Genomic DNA, 19,164 nt, shown 5'->3' with positions numbered 1-19,164 from the left:
CTCTAGGACCTTACAGGTTTCAGAGTAGCAGCCGTGTTAGTCTGTATCCGCAAAAAGAACAGGAGGACTTGTGGCACCTTAGAGACTAACAAACTAACAAATTTATTAGAGCATAAGCTTTCGTTAGTCTCTAAGGTGCCACAAGTACTCCTGTTCTTTTTAAGATCTTACAGTCAAAGACAAGACACACCAAATAGGAGTAACAAAGAAATGGGGAACTTCGGCCAGGGTATGGGCCTGAGTTACTGAGAGAATGGTGGTCTTTCCAATGTTGACAACAGAAGTGGGGCGAGGAAGATGACCTGTTGATCTGACTAAGTTAATAGCAAGATATCCACATGAAAATGTCAGTAAGACATGCAGAGATGCAGAATTAGAGGCAGAGGTAAGAAGTGAAGAGATGAATGTGTGAGTAATCAGCATAAACATGGTGGTTGAATCCCTGTGGGCAGGTAAGATTGACTAGAGATCAGTAAGATTTAGAGGGGCCAAGGATGAAGCCGTGTGCATTCCCCACCAATGTAGGAGAGGTCAAGAAAGGTGAGGCCGTGAGGTTTAGCCCGGAAGATTATTAGAACTTTGAGAGCTGCTTCAGGGAGGTGGTGAAAGGTCTAGGACAGAATAGCAGAAAAAGGTGAGGAAGTCAGTCGAATATTTTAGTTTTATCACTGAAAAAGTTGACAAAGTCCTGATCCAAGATGAAGGTGAGGAAGAATGAGGGAAAGGTTGAGGATGTCCTCCAAAGCCGTGAATAGACAGCTGACATTACCAGCATGGGAATCGGAGTGGAGAAAGTAGTGCTGCTTGAGCAGGAAGATGGCAGAATAAATTTTTAGTGAAGGAAGTCCACATGATCATGGAACTTTCTCTAGAGATGTTCAACAGCATGAGAGGAGGAGACAAAGCAGCACATATTGAAGTTAAGCCAAAACTGAAGACAGACCTTGAGGTGGAAGAGAGTGTGTGCAGATAGGGGTTGAGAGGTAGCTGAGAAGTCATGTATGTTATTAGAGTGGAGGTCAGGGAAGGACCGGGTGGTGGAAAAGTGTGTGTGTGGGGAGGGGGATGATATTGAAGGAGACAATGGTGATTAGAGGGAGTATTTTGACCTTTTATGGAAAAAAAAGAGATTGATCTGTCAAGGATTAGTCTAGTCTAAACTATTACATGGTCCCTGGCACCATAGTATCTGAGCACTTACCTCTCTCCCAATCTGAATCTAGATTTAGTATTGAATCCAACTTCCCCCAACCCCTCACATGAAGAGTTCCCTTCCCCATATACACTCTGCTCTCCCTGAGTTAAAGATAAAAATAAAATCCTTCACATTTCCTGTCACCGTAATGACCAAAAAGGGTATGCCGTTGGCTAATCAAAATACTCAGATTTACTGTGCTTCCTATCAGTTAACTTGGAAATCTTTCAAAGTCCAACTGATTTTCTCTCCTCATACAGCATCTAATGAGCTACTTGAGCCCTTTGCCACTGCCCCACATGAAGAGTTGTCCCCTGTAAGAAATGCATTTAATTTATTTTTTTAGTTTTTTGGAAAAATGACTTTTGAGTAAAACCCCACATTTTCATGTTAAAAACAAGATTTAATGCCAAAAATTCCAAATAGTTAACTGCTTGATTTAAAGTATATTTTAAACTCAAAAACAAAAAAATTTCATACTGTCCCTTGTTATAGCTTTACAACGTAAGCAGCAGCTTGAGATTGCAAGGTAGTATAATGAACCCCAAATTTGTACAAAATAACAATTTTCCAAATACTTGAGAAATAGTTTCTCCTTCACTTTACTGCATCTGAAAATCCCATTTTGATTCTTGACAATTCACAAGGCACCTAAAATGGCACTCTGTTAACTGTGATTTGTTTAGGTCCTTGTTAGGAAAATCTTGGATGCAAAATTCAGTACTGGACAGATAAGTATTGTAGGCCCTGATTCAACTAAGGTTCTTAGGCACATCCTTTAAGTTCCTTGCTAAATCAGGGCCTTAAAGAACATCTCTCTCTCTCTCTCTCTCTCTCTCTCTCTCTCGCTCTCATTTTAAATCTGAAAGTTACAGTCGACTTGGATTCATGGCCCCTAGATGTTTTCACCTCAGACTGGGGGAAGAGTGTTCTCTGTGGAGGGAGGCTTGCTGAACAATGAAACAGACTTGGAGTAACAGACTCTCAAGTTTGTCCTTCAGAGCATGCTGCAAGATCTATCTATTCACTCAGATTTTTTCTGAAGGGAGAGGTTGAGCTGGAGATGAGGAAGTGTGGATGGGTATTGACACTGGTTGAATTAAAATTGTTTCACGTAAAGTTTTCTTTTAAAAATTTGAACTGTTCCTGTGCCTAAAGTTTGAGGATAGGTGTAACATGAGACTCAAGGGGATGAGTACATAAAGGTGGTGTTTTTCAAATTACTTGTCCTTAATTCTGCATAGATATTCAGTTAATATTTTTTTTCTTTTAGCAAAATCTTTTCTAATCCCCTTTAACGAACTGACATTGAGGAGCAGTGACAGTTATCTTTTCCAATGGGAATTAGGATTTGAAACCTAAGCTTGGTGCATATGCCACTGCTATTGTTAGCCAGTGTTATCTCACAGAGAGGGGAGCCAGGTACATCTGAATTCTGTTCCTGGCTCTGACAATAAATTGCCTTGTGGTCTTGAGCAAGTCACTTAACTTCTCTGTGTCTGTTTCCTCAGTAGTCAAATGGGAATAATAATACTTACCTATCTGACAGGGCCAGGTGGTGTGAAGATTAATGTTTGTACTGTGCTTTGAAACTGGCAAGAGCTGTGTATTGTTACTCTTTTAGCTTCATTTCATTGATTAAGAAATTAGGAGTGTTCTGGAGGGAGTCTTATTCCATTCATGTTAAGCAGGGGATACCACTTTGGTATTACCTAATATAACAGAGAAGCAAGTTCTGGAGTGACATTCATGCACTTTAGACAAAGCAGTTCTAGCTGTGATTGGAAAGTTCAAGGAAGGGAAATTACAACCACCAAGGGATGAGATTAATAATTACTACACACTTCACCACACACTGGCTTGGAGTGCTGTTCCTGAAAGGATACCTTTAACTGAGAAAAGAACCATCAGTTGGAAACAAATTACAGGAGAATTAAGATAACATTTTGGGGGAAAGTAAAGCTCTGAAGTACATCATGGCAGTATGGGTGTGAAGGGAGCTTCCTCTTCTTCTTATGTAAAAAATTTTTTTTTTTTGGTAATGAGATGCAGCGAGTTTCCTGAAGCTTACCAAGCAATTCAATAGCTTTTTGTCTGAGGAAAATAATTATTGGAAGATTACTTTCTACCAGGGTCTTACAGATGGAGAATTTGTGGTGCAGCAGTTTAAAACAATTGGACTTTACCTCTAGAGAGCCCTGTTGTGAATGTTTTTCAGAGGCAAGAGTAAAATTGTGTTTAAAGCATCATTTTAGCAGCACTGGGACAGTTGGCACAGTTTACCAAAGCTGTTGAGAGACTCTGTAGACTTTAATTACCATCTCAGTCATGCAGAATTGGTTAATCTCTGCCAAAGATGAGAGTGCGTGTGAGAAAGCTAGATTATGCTTCCTATCTTATTCCTCCTTTTTCGACAGGTGGATAGAGGATGCTTTTTAATATCTCCTCTGATACTGACACATATTTGTAAAATTTGCATAGGATTGTAAAATATTTTTTTCAAAATTAACAACACGTATTTTTTGTTTGTTTGTTTCAAAAATCCTATGTAACACAGTGTGAATCCATATTAAGGTTCTGACTTGGAGGAAACCAAATAAAAAATCAGTGCATTTCCCATCACCGGTTGGTCTGAGGCTTTGCTTGATTCTCAGACATGCAAGGCTTGAATCTTTAGAACCAACTATCCTATATTATTATGTGCATATGCTCTTTTTATATTAATTTAATACATGGAGCAGGTTAGAAATGTATGTTTTATAGCACAGGATGGGGGCTTGGGATAGGAAAAAGAAAATTGAGAACAGTGGGATCATTTTTAGAAGAGAAAATAATATATAAAACAAAACTTGTCTAATTACACAATCTTCCACTTATTTCTGTAGACTTCAAATTCTCAATCTGAGTGCATAGGGATGTTTATTCCTGTTATGGTCTGTCTTAAAAATCTAAATCTAAAAGTTGTATGCAGTATTGTAGTAGCCATGTGGGTCCCAGGATATTAGAGAAACAAGGTGGATGAGGTAATATCTTTTATTGGACCAACTTCTGCTGAGAGAGACAAGCTTTTGAGCTTACATGGAGCTCTTCTTCAGGTCACCTGTAAGCTCAAAAGCTTGTCTCTCTCACCAACAGAAGTTGGTATAATACAAGATTATTATCTCACCCACCTTGTCTAAGTCTAAAATGTCTGGCTTAAAAAGACTTGGTAATTTTTTTTTCCTTTCTAGAGATTATATTCTCCTAAAACATTGGAATATGGATTTTCTACACCTGTGAAAGGGAAACACTGATCCTGAACCATCCCATTATGAGGTCTAGTCTACACCTAAAGTTTAGGTAAATTTAGCTGTGTTGCTCAGAGGTGTGAAAAATTCATCCCCCGCAGAGAGACATAGTTAGGCTGACTTAAGCCCCAGTATAGACATTGCCAGCTACTGCCTTTTGTGGAGGTGCCTTTATTACAGCAACAGAAAAACCCCTTCCGCAAAGCTTATAGCATAGGTGTATCCTGAGAAACTATCAAGTTACTGCCCTTCTTTATAACTACTATTTTTCAGATAGATAAGCAGACAAGTAACACACAGTGCTCACTTTCCAAAGGAAGCTTATATCCCTCCATCATCCATCTGATCTCCATAGACCCATTAAATGATTTCTCTCAACCCTAGTAGTTTTGTCACATTGGGCAACGTGTTCAGAAGGCGACTACCACAAATTTGGTAGTAACTCAGTACTCAAGGGTGGAAGAGAACACACGTGTGTGTACACAGGAATCTGTAAATTCAAGCTCATAGTGGATTTGAGAGGGAGGTGATGGGTTAATGTAAATAGTAGGAAAACTAATGTGTGGCTTTTAATCCATAACTCGGTGTGTGTAGAGAAAGAAAATTAAGTAGTTTGGTTGCAGTTGTTTTGTAAACTGCATGCTGAATAGAGTATATTCCTTGAGACTCTCACACATTTGGATATGCCATCTGTGCTTTCTACAGAACATTTGCCTGCTTGAGATTCTTGATTCATAAATGAAAATTACACAGGACAGTCACACCCCAAAAAGAAAACTCTGTGTTTCACATATGTGTATTCTCTCTTGTTTTCACCTAGAATCGGCAAAGACACAAGGTTAAAGTGTACCCTAGAGCTTGCTTTATTTTCTTTGGCAAGCAAATATATATTAAGAGTGTAGAAACATTCCCTTGGTAAATTTCTAGTGCAGCTCTAGTGTATATATATTCATGGTCATGACTTTCATTGTGTAATCATTTTAATTAAGTTTGACTATAAAAGTTAGTCTTGCATGAGGGATGAATGTGCTGGAGAGACAATGATAGATTGATGGCAACCCAGCCAAGTATCCCATGTTCCGCTGTTAATTTCTAGCTGAGTGGAAGTTCATGTGCAGATAACAGTTGAGCTTGAGTGATGGTGCACTGATTACTAGCTCAGAGCTATGCACAGACAAAGTGTATTGGGTGGTAAAAGGAGGTAGAATATGATGTAAACATCCAAAAGTGTTTTTGTAATATTTCTTGGCTTTCTTGCTTGAATTAATAGCATCATTACTGAAATAATAAACGTTAATGAATATCTGCATCATTTTTGTAACTGCTAGTTTAGTACAGCAATTAGTGTAATTAGTATACAGCATAGTTTGGTGGCATGATAAATCATGCTGAAGAGCATGTTGACTCTTCACCACTATGATATATTATCTAATTTACTCATTTAAAAAACGATAAAGGGGAAATAGGGGGAAGTTAGCAACAACAGCTGTGGTGGCCTTTTGGTCACTCTTCCTGAATTTGCCTTCTGTATTCTTAAATGCTTTGAATTGTTAGCACTGTTAATTAACATTTTATTTTTAATGTTGGTAAATCTTAATCACTGATTGAAACCTACAGAGAAGAGAGCAGAAGAGAAATGAAAATGTGTGGCATTTCACCTTAGGGTATTTCTTGCAAGGAATGTCACTTTTTCCAGTGATGGGTTTGTACTTGTTGGGTATCTCCGGTGCTTTGACATTTCTAAGTGTATCACTTAACAAGTCAATGTGAATGTGGGAAACGTTAACAGGGTTATCTCAATTATATTCTGTGTCTTCTAGAGCCCATGAGAACACCAAAAACTCTGAAGATTGCTGAGATCCAGGCCAGACACATTGCAGTGGATTGGGAGTCTCTGGGTTACAATATTACTCGATGTCACACTTTCAATGTAACTATTTGCTACCACTACTTCCGTGGTCACAATGAGAACAAAGCAGACTGCTTGGATATGGACCCCAAAGCACCCCAGCATGTGGTGGATCACCTGCCTCCTTACACAAATGTCAGCCTCAAAATGATCCTAACTAATCCTGAAGGGAGAAAGGAGAGTGAGGAGACCATTATTCAAACAGATGAAGATGGTATGCACAAATGCTATTTTAGAAATTATATTTAATCTAAAGGAGCGGGAGGGAATGGTTTGGTGAGTTAAAATATGTCTTCTGATGAACAAAGGTCACAGTCTGTTACAGGGGTGGCCAAACTTACTGGTCTTCTAAGCCACATACGACAATCTTCAGAAGTCCAAGTGCTGGGGCACACCTGCCAGGGGCCAGAGCTTGGGGCTTCAGCTGTGCGGGAGGCGCCTGACAGGACTCCAGGCTTCAGCTCCTTTTCTGCTGAAACCCTGAGCCCCAGAATGAGCACCCCACAGGGCTGAAGCCCTGTGACCCCACTCCCCGCTGGGCAGAAGCTCCTACCCCACCACCTTGCTGCAAGGCAGAGTTCCCAAGCTCCCCTGCCCCCACCCAGTGTGGTAGATGGAAAATGGTGGGGGCCCCCACCCAGTGTGGTAGATGGAAAATGATGGGGGGCCCCACCCAGTGTGGTAGATGGAAAATGATGGGGGGCCCCACCCAGTGTGGTAGATGGAAAATGGTGGGGGCAGTATGGGGGGTTCTGCGAGCCTCACTTTAACAGTAAAAGAGCCGCATGTGGCTTGTGAGCCACAGTTTGGCCACTGCTGGACTATTAATTAGTTATAAGAAGGTTAAATTGCCCCCAAAATTGTGGCTTTTCAAATATTTTAGTAGTTATTCTGAAAAACTAACTGAAACGGACCAACATTTAGCCCATGCCACCATGCATAACTTTTATGTACGATAAAAATGTTTCCTTAATTATGAAATATATTCATATTGGACACAAGGTGTTAGTTTTTGTGGTATTAGTTAAGGATTTTTTTTTTTAGAATATTCAATGGAGGAAACTTATTCTGTACATTTATATTTAAATATTCAGTTCAGCATTGCAATATTTTACCTGAAATTCAGGATAGCTTCAACAGAATATGTTACATGTTATATAGCACATAGGTTATCTATTAGCTGACTTTTTAAAAAAAGAGAACATGTAATTTTTTGAGACCTCCTTCTTAAAGTTCCTGGTTTAAGTCCCCTAGTAAGACAGCCTTACTTACATGAGGAGAAACAAAGGACAGATTCAGATGTTTATCAAGCTATTCAGTGATTGTCTGTTATGAATCTTAATAGGGAACTAAAACAGCATGAACTATAGTTCCTTAATTAGATGAAAACTATTGTATGGAAATAGAGCTGGCTTAGTTTCCATAACTTTAGCTGATTAACTGCCAATTCAAGACACTAGAAAAGACATACAAACTTTGAATAATGTATATAATTCTGTACACATAATAGAGAAAGAAACAGTTTATCGTGTGTGTGTGTGTGTGTGTACATGTAAGGTCATAGATTAGAGCTGTCAATTAATCGCAGTTAGTTCATGTGAATAACTCAAAAAACTTAATCGTGATTAAATAAATTAATCGTGATTAATTGCAGTTTTAATCACACTGTTAAACAATAAAATGCCAACTGAAATATATTAAATATTTTGGATGTTTTTCTACATTTTCATATATATTGTATTCTGTGTTGTAATTGAAATCACAGTGTATATTATTTTGATTACAAATATTTGCACTGTAAAAATGATAAACAAAAGAAATAGTATTTTTCAATTCACCTCATACAACTACTGTAGTGCAATCTCTTTGTCATGAAAGTGCAACTTACAAATGTAGATTTTTTTTGTTACATAACCGCACTCAAAAATAAAACAATGTAAAACTTTAGCGCCTACAAGTCCACTCAGTCTTACTTCTTGTTCACCCAGTCTCTAAGACAAACAAGTTTATTTACGTTTACAGGAGATAATGCTTCCCTCTTCTTATTTACAGTGTCACCAGAAAGTGAGAACAGGCATTTGCCTGGCAGTTTTGTAGCTGGCATTGCAAGGTATTTACATACCAGACATGCTAAACGTTCATATGCCCGTTCATGCTTCGGCTACCATACCAGAGGACATGCTTCCAAGCTGATGACGCTCATTAAATAAATAATGCATTAATTAAATTTGTGACTGAACTCCTTGGGGGAGAACTGTATGTCCCCTGCTCTGTTTTACCTGCATTCTGCCATATACTTCATGTTATAGCAGTCTTGGATGATGATCCAGCACGTGTTTTTATTTTAAGAACACTTTCACTGCAGATTTCACAAAACGCAAAGAAGGTACCAATATGGGTTTCTAAATATAGCTACACCAGTTGACCAAGGTTTAAGAATCTGAAGTGCCTTCCAAAATCTGAGAGGGACGAGGTGTGGCGCATGCTTTCAGAAGTCTTAAAAGAGCACATTCCGATGCGGAAACTGCAGAACCTGAACCACCAAAACAGACCTTCTGCTGGTGGCATCTGACTCAGATAATGAAAATGAACATGCGTCGGTCCGCACTGGTTTGGATTGTTATCGAGCAGAAGCCGTCATCAGCATGGACGTATATCCCCTGGAATGGTGGTTGAAGCATGAGGGACATATGAATCTTTAGCACATCTGGCACGTAAATATGTTGCGACACCGGCTACAACAGAGCGATGAGAACGCCTGTTCTCACTTTCAGGAGACATTGTAAACAAGAAGCAGGCAGCGTTATCTCCTGCAAATGTAAATAAACCTGTTTGTCTAAGTAGGACTTAATGGACTTGCAGGCTCTAAAATTTTACACTGTTTTATTTTTGAATGCAGATTTTTGTACATAATTCTACATTTGTAAGTTCAACTTTCACGATAAAGAGATTGCACTAAAGTACTTGTATTTTTCAGTTCACCTAATACTATTTCTTTTGTTTTTTTACAGTGAAAATGCTTGTAAATCAAAAATAAATATAAAGTGAGCACAGTACACTTTGTATTCTGTGTTGTAATTGAGATCAATATATTTGAAAATGTAGAAAACATCCACAAATATTTCAATAAATGGTATTCTATTATTGTTTAACAGTGCGATTAATCTCTTGATTAATTTTTTTAATCGCTTGACAACCCTAACATAGATACATAAAAGAGAAAACTGAAACAAGTGCAGTGTGTTTGTATATGTGTACAAGCAGTGAAGTGAGTTGTGTAAATGCTGACTGCAATCAAAACTGGGATGTGGTGGAGCACTTGTGCGTTTTTAGCATGTATTCAGTTTTCCCAACAAACAGGAAAAATGATGTTTCAGACAGTGCAATAATGAAGAGAGGGTTGCAGTATTTCACAGTATAGCTAGAGAATACAAGGAGTTGTGGAGAGCCACAGAGATTGATATACAGGAATTTTTTGAGACATACAGAATTTTAATATTTTATGCAGATCAAATGTAGTGTTAAGTTTTTTGTAGGTGGTTAGAAATATAAACTGGAGGGAACTATTGATATGTTTAGGTTTTAGTATAGGGATTTATGGTTGTTGTATTGCATGAGAATCAATAAAGCAATGATGCTATGCCCACGTGAATTGAGCTTCATTCCCTGTTGCTGAGTAGGTGCCTCTTCAAGATATCCTTTTATCCTCTTCTCATACCCTTTAGCCAGTTAGATTTGCAGAATTTGGCCAAAAGAACTACAACATGTACAAACCTCACCTTGCATTTAACTTTTGGATTATTGTTGGGAATATGGAGTATGAAGGCTTTGAGATCAAAGAAGATACTGAATCTTGTCACTCTGGTCAAATGATCCACTGGTGCTTGCCAAAACACTTGAATTTCTGAATCTTCCCACCTGTAGATCGGTGACGTTGTTTACACTTGGAGTTAGTGTTAACGTGAGTTCCCCTCTCCTTTACAGGGTGTAATATATCTTAATTGAAACCAGTTATAAAGTTATTCCAGCTTTATGTTAATGAAGTCAGAAACTGCAACAGCACAGTTTTTCCAGTTTCTCTTCCTCCCAGTCTAACCCTGTACCTTGAGTCCAAAGTTGACAGTTCTTTGTATCAGATTTAGGAAGTGACTTTTAAAGTCATGTGGATGTGTGGCAGGGTGGACTAGGTCCAGAAGCCCTCTGCTGGAGACCTCACTGCCCTGCCTCACCCTTCCCCAGAATAAGAGCAGAGAGAAGTCCTCGAGGCTGCCTAGAGTGGCTGCAGAAGAACAACCAATCGGAGGGGCTGATGGAGCAGCCAATCTGGGGCCAGAAGGGCCCTATATAAGACAAGCAGAAGAGCAGAGAAGTCAGTTGCTGTGTGGAGCTTGAGTAGTGAACACCAGGTACCACTGATAGATCACTGTGGAGAGCTCACTGCAAACCGGACTGAAGCCCCAGGGAAGGCTGCTGAAGAGCAGCAGGACCAGTGGAAGGTCAGTGCAGGCAGGCTGAAGCCCCCGGGGACTGAGCACAGAACCTGGCCAGGCCAGCGAGGTTACCGAGAAGTGCCCCACTGGTCTGATTGAAGATGAGCCCAGGGAGGCCTGCTGAAACACCACCATCTGCGGGTACCGACATGGGCCTGGGCTGGTTGGTTGAAGAAGGCAGTGCCTCTGGAAGAAGCCTTAGAGCCACGGCCCCATACCAGGACCATGATAAGAACTTGGACTGTAAACCCCAGAAGGGGGGATAGTATGGCTCGGCCAGAGGGCTGAATTGCTGAAGACCTGACGAGAGAACCATCGGCCAGAGGGGCACTACCCTGTGAAAAGAACTGTTTGCAGGCATTATCAGCCACAGAAAAGCGGCACTTGCGAGAGGCGGGTGCTGACCCCATTACAGGATGTTATTTGCATCAATGGTCAAATTGAAAAGGATACTTCTACAGTGCCATGCCCATCTTCTCTGTTCTCCCATTGTTTACCTCAGAAAGTACCTTGGAACTGTGTACTGGTAGTAATTGTGTGGTGGGAGTTTGTTCTGTGATTCCCTGAGTGACCATTTTAAGTTTTTTCTCTCAAATCTTTTTCATTTTAATAAATTCCTCAGTTTTTCCATTTTTAGAATTTGTATTGGAAAATTAGGTGGAATTTCTCTGTGGAGCTGGATTAATTTCCAGATCATATTGTCTTGTAGTCTCCTATACCAGAAAGAGAGAGTTTGTCAAATCCTAATCTATGTATTTACTATAGTAAATACTGTGAAAATTGCAAATACTGATGTTGGGTAACAGAGATGGGGTTTTTCTTAAATATACTCTTCTGAAACTTTACATCTTTTAATTTTTACATATTTAATCAGCAAGTTACTCATAAAGTAATTTATGTATATTGATTCTCCTTTTTTCTCTATCTTTGTACATTCCCTGTTTCACTATGCTGCCTTTTAACCTTCTTCCACTCCTTTTTTCTCTTCTTTCCTTCATCTTACCTACTCAGTTTCTTTTCCTTTCTCCATATTCTTTTGTCCCTTTTTCCCACCCCCATCTTATGGCTTTATAATCTTCTGTAGGCCTGCAGCCATAATCTATACACACCAGAACAGTGGTTGTCAATCTTTTCTGTCCCATGAAAACCCTAGCATCCCAACTCATGAAGCTGTGGACCCTCCTCCCATTTAGCAGTATGAGAAAGGCATGGTGATTGTGATCCCCTGACATCTGTTCACAACCCCCATAGGGTTCAGTACCTCCAGGTCAAGAACCCATGTACAAGAACAAAAAGATGAGATACTTGAGTGAAATGTGGATAGATAGGGTTTGGATGCTATTTTTCACAACCACAAAGCACTTCACTGAAAGTGTTGTAAGCTGATATTTACCCCCGAGTAAATGTTATCAGTTTCTTGCTGGTACATATTACCTTTTTTGTACAACAAAGGATTTCTTCTTACTATAACTGTACCTATGTCTCTATACAGTGTGTATATTTCCATGCAGCCTTCACCATGGAGTGTATCCTTAATAATAATGAAAATATTCTGTTGACACTTTCATTATTATGTAGCAGGAAAACTGAAGCAATATGGAATCATTTTATGATATCTGGTGTCCGTTAAAACATTGTTCTACTAAAACTGATGTAGTAAATGCCTTTCCTGTAAAATTCATGCAGGACAATATTCAACTGACACTATTTGGGAATTACAATTTCTTTATGACTGTGACATAATTCAATGCAAATTTAGTGCTCTAAAATAATGAATTATTCTGATGTCAGATCAATTGATTGTGTTATTTTTAAGTATAATATTCTGTAAAGTCTGCCATCTTATAAATATATAAAAGAATAAATTATAAGCTATGCACTATACAAGTATATAATTTCATGAAATGTCTTCTGGTGATATCCATAAATCATTAAAAGAGCTAGTGACATTTCCACCATAAATCCATGATGAAATTCCCTTTCAGTTTGTTATATTTATTATTTTTTATATTTTTAAATATAAGTTCAGAACTCTTTGTGCAAACAGCTTGGGAGCCCTATCCATATTGGTATGAGTATAGCTCCATTTCGTTAGAAATTGACAAACCTTGTCTAAAATAAAATGGATTTATGCACATAAAAACAAGGAAATTCAGAATTAAGACTGAAGCTGTGGTTTAAGGATATGTGTGTTATAAAATGCTGGGCCCCAAAAGAGGTTGAGGGGCCATTGCATAGGGGTATTGGGAGGAAAAAAGGGAAGTCTGACAGAGCCACAAAATTCTCTTTTTGAGTCGCCCAAGTGAACGCAGAGGCTCAAGGATTAGATGTCAGCTCCAATTTTTCTGCCATTGCCGAAAGATATTTGTAATTGTTAGTTCAAATATTTGGCCACTGATTTGGAATCTTAACTGAGTCATGTAATTTTTAATATATATTCCTCTTTATCTTTTGTGCTTTAATATAGTATTAATTATTAAAACAACTGAAAGGAGGAAAGAAATACCACTTGTGGAGGACTATGGGAATTGACAAGACAACTAAGAAATAGTGTAACAAGACACTGGGCTTTGGGATATACACCCAGTGGGCCTGATTTGGCTTTTGGGTCCTTTTGGTGGGAAATGTAGTCACCAAACAGACAAGGGGTTACCTGACCAATTGTTATGTGACTGCCTGCGGAAGATTATATAAAGAAAGGCCTGGCTCAGCATTGGGAATATGAGGTAAGACCCTGAGGGAAGTCCCTGCATGTGGACCTGTCAGGAGACCTTGGAAATAGCCAAGAAGAGCTACCTAGGAGTAAAGATGTGTACAAGCCCTTACCAGTTTACAGAAAGTGAGATAGATAGGGTTGCCAGGCATCCAGTTTGTGACCGGAATGCCCAGTCGAAAAGGGACCTTGGCGGCTCCGGTAGGTACTGCTGACTGGGCTGTTAAAAGTCTGGTCGATGGCGCAGCAGGAACCCAGGACTAAGGCAGACTCCCTGCCTGCCCTAGTTTCGTGCGGCTCCCAGAAGCAGCCGCCAGGTCCCTGCAGCCCGTAGGTGCATGGGCAGCCGGAGAGTCTCCGCGTGCTGACCCTACTCTATGAGTACCGACTCCGCAGCTCCCATTGGCTGGGAACCATGACCAGTGGGAGCTGCAGGGGTGGCGCCTGTGGGCACAAGGGCAGTGTGTGGAGCCTCCCTGCCTGCCCATGCACCTAACGGCTGCCGGAACCTGGCGGCTGCTTCCTGGGAGCTGCGGTAAGCGCCTCTGGGACCCTGAACCCCTCCCACATCCCAACCCTCTTCCCCAGCCCTGCACCCCAAACCCCTCATCCCTAGCCTCACCCCAGAGCCCACACCCCCAGCTGGAGCCCTCATCCCCCTGCACCCCAACCCCCTGCCTGAGCCTGGAGCCCCTCCTGCACCCCAGCTGGAGCCCACACCCCCTCCCTCACTCCAAACTCGGCCCCCCAGAACCCCCTCCTACACCCCAAACCCCTCATCTCCGGAGCCAGCACCCCCTCCCGAACTCCTCGGCCCGGCACAGAGCACCTCCTGCACCCCGAATCCCCCATCCCCAGCCCCGCCCCAGAGCACTCACCCGCCCCCCAAACTCTGCCCCAGCCCAGAGCGCTCTCTCACACTGAACCCCTCATTTCTGGCCTGCCCAGAGTCCATACCCCTGCCCCAGCCCGGAGCCCTCTCCCGTACCTCAAACCCCTCATCCCCAGAGCCCACTCCAATCCCCTACCCCAGCCCGGTGAAAGTGAGTGAGGGTGGGGGAGAGCGAGCAATGGAGGGAGGAGGAATGGAGCGAGTAGGGGGCGGGGCCTTGGAGAAGGGACGGGGCAGGAGTGTTCAGTTTTGTGCAATTAGAAAGTTGGCAACCCTAGAGAGAGGCCTTTGTTGCCTGGTGTCCTGCAGTACGTTGACTAATATTTTTGTTAATAAAACTAGCCCTGAGGAAAGGGACATGGGGACTGAACTTGAGAATTTAGGCTTTATTTTGACTAACCTGGTTGGTGAATCTGCCCACTGGTTTACAGATACACTCCTCTTCAGAATCTCTTTGCTTTCATATATCACTCTCCTCACTTGCCAACCTTTGTTTCTAGGCTCTTATTTTTTCCTCTACTTCCCTTCCCCCTCCCCCCAATTTATGTATCTGGCATTCTCAGCAGTAGAGGTTTATAATCACAGTTTGAACTTTTGTTCCAATGCTTTTTTGGTGTCTGTGGAAATAGAATCAATTAACTAACTAGTGCCAGTCAGTTTAACATTATTGCTGCCACCGTTAAAGAATATTATAGCGCAGAGGCGCAGACTATGATCATGCAGTGCAATCAGTCTGTGGGCTTTTCCTGCTTGGGTGTTTAAAAAGAAATGTGGGAGGGTGCACGAAAACACAAGACTCCCGTGTCCTGTGTCCAGTTTCACTCCTTTATGCAGCACAATCTCTTAAAAAAGAAGACACAATAAATAATTTTTCAGGTTTCTTTGCAAACAATGTGTGGACACTTGTTTATCCCTTCCACTCCAATGCTATTTTCAAAACTGTTTTAGCAAAATATAAGCAAGTGTGTTTGAAATTCTCTAGTTGCACTCCCATACATTCTTATACACACATTCAGATGTAAAATGAAAGGTATCACCTGGGTCAGACTACACGCAACACTATGCTTCATTTGAGCTGTGGAGAAGAGAAGCAGCCGAGCATTCCCATGAAACATAGAATGATGCTTATGACAGAATCCTTGAATGCCACAAACAGCACAGAGGGGCTGTCATGGCACATCAGCCTTTATCCATTACACAATCTGTGTCAGTATAGTGAAGCAAGACAGCAGTATATGCATTTAGTTAACTTCTCCCAAGTCTTCAACTGACAGATGGATGAACAGTTCCTATGAAGTTGTGTTGGAGTCTCATCTGTTTACTTGTGGGCTTCTCTGACTCCATGAATTTATTATTAATGTATCAAATTATGCTGCCTATCCCAGAGGTCAGCTCATCATTTACGTCTTCCATGTAGACTGAAATAAATCTTGCTGTTGTGACAGGCCACTCTCTGTTCCTTGATGCTGCTAACACGGTGCACAGCACTTCCTTTGATCCAGTGATTTTTAATTTATTTTTGCCCCTTACAAAATTGCAAGATACTTTGAAAATAAATCTCCAGGAAATGTCATGTGTGAAGCTCATTGCATGTTGGTTTAAGGGGGGAGGGAGGAGAAGGGAACTAATTCCTTTTTAGGGAAGACAAATATGTGCTTGGATATTTAAATCAAAACAACTTGTTAAGTTGCGAGACTTTTTAAAAATAAAATCTCTTTCTTACATTCATTCTGCACTCCCCCCTTCCCACCAATCTTTCAACACGTTCATCCTCAACTCCAGGCGAGGTGCTGATGGTTAAAAAGAACCGTATGCAAGGGCGGCTGGGTGGTGGTGAAAATCTTGTAAACTGAAAATGGGAGATACCTAAGCACTCAGACCTAGTACTGATGTGATTACTAGTTATTATGAATCATACTTCAGGTAATGGGTCCTAAAGTGACTCTTCAAACCTTATTATACCGTGGATGGGGGGACATTCCTTCACTGATTACATTGATATAAGAAACGTGGGTCATTCTAGCTTAGTTCAGGTCAAAGCTTTGAAAAACTTTTTATATGAAAGATTGAAGCAGGCAGTTCTCGCTCTACTGCAGCATTAACGTTGTTGTCCTGGAAAGCGGCAGTGATGGTTGAACTGCTGTTTTTTAATTAAGATCTTTAGTTTTTAAAACAAAGCTAGAAGAGGGATGACTGACACCAAAGTTTCCCAGCATTTCTTTCTTTTAGTAGATGCCAGGAGGAGCAATATGACATGTACTTAATTATATGATTATGGGCCTTTGATTTGGAAGGCTGGTTTTGAGACAGTCTTCAAAATCCTTCTGCTGAAGTGTTGTCCTGGTCTTGAGACAGGTTTATTATTAAAGTTAATGAGGTTCACTAAAGACTGAGACTATGATGTGGTTTGGTTTTTTCCCTGTGTGCTTTGCAAGACCAAATTAATTTATCTTGCATGACGCATATGAAATCATGTTTGGGGTGCGGTCTCGACTGGCTGCATTCCCTGCATAGCTGGATATGTGCCTGTGCCTTTTTTCTGCATTAAAAGGAATACTAATATTTAGAGATTTCATTAACTGCAGTCTTGGATAGGGTACATCATCACCCAATGTTCAGTTTCCTTCTCTCGCTCGCTCGCTAAAATTCTAATTTATTTGCAGTGCCTGGCCCTGTACCTGCAAAATCACTAAAAGGGACCCCATTTGAAGACAAGATCTTCCTGAACTGGAAAGAACCTTTGGATCCAAATGGCATCATTACGCAGTATGAGGTAATAGAAAGAACATCTAGGAAGCTTAGGGTGACCAGACATCCCAACATTAGGGGCTTTGTCTCATATACACCACCACCCCAAAAAAAGTGTACCAATTTTTCACACTTTCTATCTGGTCACCCTAAGGAGGTTGGAAAGTGAGGGAATAATTACTAATGATTTTACGTGCTTATAGTTTGCAGAAAGATTCTGTTCAATTAGCTGTTACTCTGTTTCACAGAGTAATAGAATTATTGTGGTGACTAAAGTTTGTCACAATGCATAATAGTATTGGTTGGCCTTGTCAAGAAGCATTGCTGTGTGGCTATCACAAATTATGGAATCCATGAGTAAGTGAAACACTAATTTTAAATCTTGTAATATTAATATACAGCCTTCCAAAGCCGTGATTTAGTGGAGACCTGGGGAATCTCATTTGTGGAAAGAGAAGGTTACACACACAAATATGAAGAGGATTATTAATGGTGAAATTGACTTATCTAGGCTTTGCCGTAACTTTGGCTACCCTCCCTTCAAGGAAACCAGCACACAAATTCTAGAATGATTCTTTTTTATGACTAGATGTGTGAGCCCTTGAAAAAAACATACACCCACAGGGAACTTGGATGCAGGCACTTTCAAAATGTGCAGGCTCTGAGGAAGAGTCTATCTTTCTGTCTTCCTTTTTTTTTAAGTGGAGGAGGGAGGAGTCTTAATGTGTACTAATTTGTTAATTCATTAAAACATAAAAATACTTGAATTTCTAGTGTGTGCAGGCTCTGCAGTATGCTAATGGAGTCTGTGAGTGTATCACTGTTGGGTGTGAATATCGTAGCATGATTTTAGACAGTGTTTGAATGTGACTTTTGGAAGAGGTAGAGTAAAGAAGGTATGCTTCCTGCTAGCTTATAGGTATTAAGAATGTAGGGAGATAGACGAGGGAAGGGTATGTATAGTGGTAAAGAAGCGTGAAACAGATTGTATTTTAATACCTATCAATAAAATAACATTCAGCAAATACCATATTCTCAAGATATCTACTGTCAGGTATCTGCATGCCATCTGTCTCCTTTACAAATAAGAAAATAGATAATATTCTGCCCCTGTCTGCCAAAAGCCCTAACATAATTTTAAAAACAATCATTTTAACAGGTCAGCTATAGCAGTATAAGGTCATTTGATCCTGCTGTCCTAGTGGCGGGACCCCCACAGACTGTGTCGAAGGTCTGGAACAGTACACACCATGTGTTCTCACATCTGCACCCTGGTACTACCTACAAATTCTTTATACGTGCCAGCACAGTCAAAGGGTTTGGACCAGCGACAGCAATCAATGTAACAACCAACATCTCAGGTAACTGAAAAAACAAAGGGCAATTGTTTTGTACAATATGTTTCTGAAACTTTAAAAATAAGGGGGAAAACAAATGACCATGCACTCCACCCATTTAAAGCGGTTCAACTTTACTGGGAATGTTTTGGGATATATTCTCTAAATACTGCTACAAGTCCAAGGGTATGCAGGTGCATTAAAAAAAAATTATGCATCTATAATTTTCAAATGTTTTCAATTTATTAATTTTAAATATTGTGCTTTTCATCCAGGGATTTCAGAATGCTTTGCAAACATTAAGTAATTAAGTCTCACAATGTTTTTTGAGTTAAGTATTACACTGGTTTTACAGATCAGGGAAGTGAGGTGCAGAGCAATTAACTGATTTACCTACAGGTGACACAGTAATTTAATGGCAGAACGAGGAAGCAGAATCATGGAATACTGGTGCTAATTGTCTTAAAAATCTCAATGTAATGAAAACTAGAGAACTACAGAATAAAGATATAAACAATTTGATAGGAAAATACTGGTAGATGTAATTGTGTTATCCTTTAATATTGTTCTCAAAGAATAAGGCTACAGCTCAT

General features: G+C 40.3%; 1 protein-coding gene across 3 annotated transcripts in view; it reads left to right on the top strand.

Annotated features, from left to right (window-relative positions):
• The window catches only part of PTPRK (protein tyrosine phosphatase receptor type K), a 576,923-nt gene that overhangs the window by 449,588 nt on the left and 108,171 nt on the right, over positions 1-19,164 (top strand). For all 3 annotated transcript variants that reach the window (XM_074948398.1, XM_074948399.1, XM_074948400.1), the window contains 3 exons: positions 6,303-6,605; positions 17,150-17,259; positions 18,394-18,595. In XM_074948398.1, coding sequence (XP_074804499.1) covers positions 6,303-6,605; positions 17,150-17,259; positions 18,394-18,595 — 615 coding nt within the window. The remainder of the gene's footprint in view (positions 1-6,302; positions 6,606-17,149; positions 17,260-18,393; positions 18,596-19,164) is intronic.

The sequence above is a fragment of the Natator depressus genome, chromosome 3 (assembly GCF_965152275.1).
Source record: "Natator depressus isolate rNatDep1 chromosome 3, rNatDep2.hap1, whole genome shotgun sequence".
Lineage (NCBI taxonomy): Eukaryota > Metazoa > Chordata > Testudines > Cheloniidae > Natator > Natator depressus.
Note: the sequence above shows the minus strand (reverse complement) of the source record. Positions and strands in the feature narration are given on the sequence as shown.